The 6,000-nt window shown below is 42.2% G+C and overlaps 1 protein-coding gene across 1 annotated transcript in view; it reads left to right on the top strand.

The window, feature by feature from the left end:
* The first annotated feature begins 956 nt into the window (after positions 1-956).
* Positions 957-6,000, top strand: part of LOC140232767 (O-acyltransferase like protein-like) — a 62,675-nt gene continuing 57,631 nt past the window's right edge. The window contains exons 1-3 of the mRNA XM_072312881.1: positions 957-1,584; positions 3,245-3,383; positions 4,492-4,549. Of these exons, the coding sequence (XP_072168982.1) occupies positions 957-1,584; positions 3,245-3,383; positions 4,492-4,549 (825 nt within the window). The remainder of the gene's footprint in view (positions 1,585-3,244; positions 3,384-4,491; positions 4,550-6,000) is intronic.

Genomic DNA, 6,000 nt, shown 5'->3' with positions numbered 1-6,000 from the left:
AATGTGAAGTAATTATGGTCGTGAATTACCCTGAAATGGTCTTCTCATCATTTCCTTTATATTTCTATGACATAGGCATCAAACAATAGATACAATAGAAATAATAAAAAAAAATATAGCATTTCGTAAATGAGTTTGCGCCGAGACTACTACATGCACCACTGGCACTATCCCATAGGCCCTGTAGCCTCTGGTGCAGATGATAACCTAAGCGCAGACTCCTTTACGACCAATAAAGGTTTGTGCCTGCAAATTAATCCCAGGGTGCCATCTTCGGGCCCAGTTCCGGGACTTTTGGGGTAAGTCGTGGTGGCGCTCTTCCCTCATGGCTGCACCTCTCTGTCGCTCTGACTTAAATGTCATTTTCACCCTGATTTCATACGTTCGTAAATGACTGTTCGTGAGTACGATACCGCAGTTTGCATTATTTTGACTGTTGTGGTGCTGTTTGTACCGGTTTCGTGGTTGTACAATATCGAGAAAGATGTATTTAACCTGCTTCAATTTTCGTCGAAGCCAAGGCTTTACACCTGCCATTTCATGTACACTGATTACAACATTAACTGTCGCCTTGATCGTGTGTGCACTGACCATGGCAAGACTTGTGTACTCGCGTGAAGCTCTTTTGAATGTTGGAAGAAGAGTCGCTATTCATGGTCATCCTCCGCCTTTCACACGCAGTGAATGGCAGCATTGGAAAACTTGAACGTTGCTCGCGGTACAAAGAGAGTCTGCCGTGGCGGACAGAAGGCTGCTAAATATGATGTACCTTGTGTCATTTCCCTTGGAAACGAGCATGCTGAGAAAAATCTACATGAACCTATTTGTCATGACAAACCTAATTTTCGCCATCAGGCTTTTCCCGAAGTACTTTTCAAACTCAACGTAAATGCCGCGTTGGATTGTGGAACGCCCGTTCGATGTCTAAAAAGACGACTTGTATTTATGATCTCATCATGGAGAGCGACCTTGATGTTTTGGTGTTGACTGAATCGTGGCTTCAAGGAAACCAAAGAGATGAACTCGTCTTTGGGGACATCAAAACAACTCTGCCGAACTACATCTTACTCCAGTGCCCACGACAGAGCTCCAGAGGGGGAGGGATATGTGTGATATATCGCTCCTCAGCTCATGTTACCGTGCATGGTGTGACTGATTTCAAGAGCTTTGAGCACATGGATTTCAGTATCCGACTCTCTTCGGCATCGGTTTTAAGATGCTACGCCGTCTATAGACCACCACCTTCGCCCAGGAACAAACTGACATATAACATATTCCTGCATGAATTTCTCACGCTGCTGGAATCAGCAGTAATAGCGGATAACGCACCACTCCTGCTGGGAGACTTCAATCTCCACGTTGACGATGACAGGGATGTCCAAGCTCAGTCATTCATGTCTTCCATTGATTCGCTTGGCTTCCATCAACATGTAGCAGGCCCTACCCACATCGCGGGGCACACACTAGACTTAGTAATGACCAGGAAGGTGGATGATGTTGTCTCTAGTCTCACCCTTCAAACCGGTCTCCCTTCGGATCATTCTGCGATCGTCATCACTGTCAACATGATGGGCCATCGTAACGGTACGAAACACGTATCTTTCAGAAAGCTTCGAGATATTGATATATCATCATTCAAGCAGGATATTCGCGAGTCTGCTTTATCATCTTCGGCAGCTATGTGTCCTTCTGATGCTGCGGATCTTTACAATCATACAATGACTACACTCTTGGACAAACATGCGCCCTTACAGAATGACGGTGACAACTAGGCCACCAGCACCATGGTACAGGCAGGAATTAAGAAGAGCTAAACAGAACAGACGGCACGCCGAGCGTAAGATGCGGAAATCTGGCCTTTCAGTTGATAAAGACATCTATCGCCAGCAATGTGACTCATACTATGCAGCCCTGAACGAATCCAAGTCCAAACATTGGACTGGTGTGATTGCTTCTGCGGATTGCATGCAAGGAGCTATTCAGAATTGTCAAGAGACTTACCTGCTCTAATCACGAATCTGTTTTTCCAGACCATTTGTCTGATGCTGATCTTGCCAATGATTTTGGGCAATACTTCAGTACTTCAATACTTCAATACTTCCAGGTGCATTCAAGACATCACTCATCACACCGCTCCTTAAAAAGTCTTCGCTTGACAAGAATGACTTAAGGAATTATAGACCAGTCGCAAATTTGCCTTTCATCAGCAAGATTCTCGAGAAGATTGTATCAGATCAAATTAAATCATACCTTGAGACAAATAATCTGTTTCCTCATCATCAGTCTGCGTACCGGAAGTGTCACTCTACTGAGACTGCCTTGATAAAGGTAGTGAATGATCTTCTGCTTGCCATTGACAAGAGTCTTGAAGCTGTCCTTATTCTTTTGGATTACACGTCGGCTTTCGATACTATAGACCACACCAACCTCATCAACTGCCTGAGAGAGCACTATGGGATGGATGGATCTGTGCTTCGCTGGATCGAATCTTACCTCACTGATCGTAGTCAGAAGATCGTTGTGAACGGGGAGGAATCCAGGTCATTCCCTCTTCATTGGGGCGTCCCGCATTGTTGTTCTCCCTTTACACTGGTCCGTTGAGCCACATCATTGGCTCACACCATGGAGTGCAGCACGCTATCTACGCGGACGACACTCAGTTGTATGTCATAACGAACGCTGATGACGACCATCGGGCTGCTTCCGTGCAGAAACTTCATGATTGTTTCCTAGACATTTAGTCATGGTCTTCCCGCAACCATCTCAAACTGAATGAAGCCAAAACTGAGTTGTTGTTCATCTCATCCCAGTTTAGGCAGCAATCGGGATTTCAACCTTCTTTGGATATGGCTGGAGAATGCGTTTCTTCCTCTGACTGTGTGGGGATCTCGGTGTTACTCTCGACAAGCATCTCACTTTCACTAATCACATTCGGAATGTCTGCAGTTTGGTTTCCTCTGGCATTGCTAGGATTGGGAAAATAAGGAGATTCCTAAATGAGTCAACTACAGAAAGGCTGGTACATGCATATAATTTTGTGTCTTCACACTTGGACTATTGCAACAGCCTCCTAGCTGGTCTTTCTCGCTCCTGTCTTGCTCCGCTACAACGCATCCAGAACACCGCTGCATGTCTCATCACACGCACGAAGAAGCATGAACATATCACACCTGTCATCAGATCACTGCACTGGCTACAAATTCATGACCACATTATCTTCAAAGTTCTACTCCTCACCTACAAGACTGTCCACAACTTAGCACCATCCTATCTTCATCATCTGGTTTCCCTCCGGACTATATCTACTTCCTCAACAACCAGACGCCTTCGTTCTCACTCCACTGCACACCTTCAACTCACATCGGCACCGCGCACCCGTACCCGTTAGGCTGCGTTCACATAGAAGTATACTATTCGGGTATTCGGGCTCGTTTTTCGAGGGCACGCGAATAGCTTGAATCGAACGATAGGATTTCCTCACACCGGTTCACATAAGAGGGCACTATTCGAAAGTACGAATAGCTGCGAAAAGTATAGCAAAGTGGGAATCGAGCTTGTTCGATTTTCTTGCAGCGTATACCGTCTCTCGTTTATGAAATAATGACACTTTTGGTCTGGATTTGCCCTTTAGCAAAAATAAGCATGTAGACTGACATTCTGATGCAGTTTAGAAATTGTTAATAAGATTTGCTGGGATGTAGGAGGAAGAAATCCTCACTGCATGGGATGGTGAGTTGACGGTGCGGGTGATGGTGTATTTGGTGCCCGAATACCGAATAGCGAATAGCGAATACCGAATACCGAATACTTCTATGTGAACGCAGCCTTATGGCAACCGTGCCTTCAGTGTTATTGCACCTCCACTATGGAACAACTTGCCCATCCACGTCCGTGAAGCTCCAACAGTAGACTCCTTCAAATCATCACTGAAAACTCATCTGTTCTCTCATGTCATGTAATTTGTATTGATTTATTATAGTGACAGTCTGTATAATCTTAAGTTCGTTCTATAAGTTATAACTTACAATGTTTATTTTATGTATTTTGTATTGCGTTTCATCGTAACTCAATTTGTATAATTATATTCCATAACTGAATTTATCTTTCCTAATTTTCTTCAGCGCTTAGAAACATTGTAATAAGCGCTTTATAAATGATATTTATTATTTATTTTATTATTAATTGAGGTTAAAATCTCACGTTTTTATCTTATTCAATGGTTCCTCTTCGACCAAATGGTGTTCTACTACGTGTACCCTATTGCAGAGATGCTACCTGCCACGTTTGGTGAATATCTGTCATATGGTTTTCAAGAAGGAGCTGAAAATATAAAAGTTTTGCCCCATCCAACCCCCCCCCCCGCACACCTGGTTCCACCCTGAGCAACGTGAAACTGAACTGCATTCATTATATGTCTTCATATCACAAACCTATTACTGTATATCTATATTCTTTTTCTAAAGAAGAAATTTATCTTTAAAAAATCCATAGATTAGGGACCATGGTGGGGGAGGAGTGCTACGATTACCCTAATGAGGCTATCTACCAAGTAAGGTGAGAATCCGGGTTTTTTTTTTTTTTCCTTTTTTTTTAATATGGCAAAAGTTCACGCGCAGTTTTGAATACAAATTATAGTAATATAGCAAATTATTTGCGCATTATGCCGGATGCGTTTGTACATTTTCCATCAAATTTGAACGTATGTACATTTTCCGGCGTCATATTTTCACATTTCCTGTTCATGCAGTTTTATAGATTTGTACATTTTCCTGCGAGACGTTTGAACATTTCCCGTTGTTTGTACATTTCCCGGCTCCACAGTAGTTCGGGTAAACTTCTTGATAAAAGTTCACATATTCATGTGGCCTCGCATGTGGTTTGGTGCCATCGTTTAGCATATCTATGTATTGAAGGATTGGCTATTGCCGATGTTCGGCGCCACTGCGCACGAAATTTTAATTTCATAACAATAATCATTCAGAGTGTCTCATTTGGTATATTTCGGGATAGCGTGAACGCAGCTTCAAATGATCCTAGACCGTTCTTGCATGCGCAGTGTGTGTATTGTTTGTTTTGTGCTGCAGCTTTAACATGATTATGAACAGGAACCAAAATACCCAATGCAGTCCTGGATGACAATGCAATGGTTGAAGCCACCTCCTGGCTTCATGCACCATACTTGGTAGGGTTATGTCCCAGCAATTAGCGATCATTCACCATAGCCGATACTGCTTGGGAATCTTACCTCTCTAATGCAGACATTCATCTACTACTTCTCTGAACTGTCATTTTTCTCATCATTTAAGCAGGAGTGCTACTGAATAGTGAACTTCATGTGATTGTCAATAAGTAGAGAAAAATATTTCGTAACTCCAAAAGAGAGTTCAGATGTGCCTCATACGCAGTTGAAGTAATAGCATGAATAGAGAGAACAGTGTTGTCTCTAGCATGAGAGAGTAACGTATCGGTAAACCTTCGCTCAGTTTCAGATTGAAAAATCTGATAAAGTACCCAAAATACACAATTATGTAAACTGCGCCTACCTTCAAATGCAATGCGTTCATTGGGTAGATGCGACTTTTCTGAATTAATCACAGTCTTGCTGCATCCGTCAAATGATATTTCGATAACCGTGAACACAAAAACTACGTAGTTTCCTGTTGAAAAGGAAATTAGAAATAGGAAAAACAAACAAACAAACGACCAAAATTACACACAAGATAACAGAATAAGATTGTATTTTATATCAATTCAGTTACATAAGATGGTATCATTCTTATACTAGTACTCACACGCAATTGATGGGGGATCGATGATATCCATGAGGACAATTCAAACTCTTTCAATCTTTTTAAACAAGATGAGACAATCTCACTCGAATCAATGATTGATAAAGATTCTGAAGGTGTTCGGAATGATTTTATGAAATAACAATATTTGCTAACATCATCGTTTTGACACTGCATCACACACGACCGGTCGTGATTATTAGATTAGGAT

Source organism: Diadema setosum, chromosome 9, assembly GCF_964275005.1.
Source record: "Diadema setosum chromosome 9, eeDiaSeto1, whole genome shotgun sequence".
NCBI lineage: Eukaryota > Metazoa > Echinodermata > Echinoidea > Diadematoida > Diadematidae > Diadema > Diadema setosum.
This window is presented reverse-complemented; position numbering and strand designations above follow the sequence as displayed.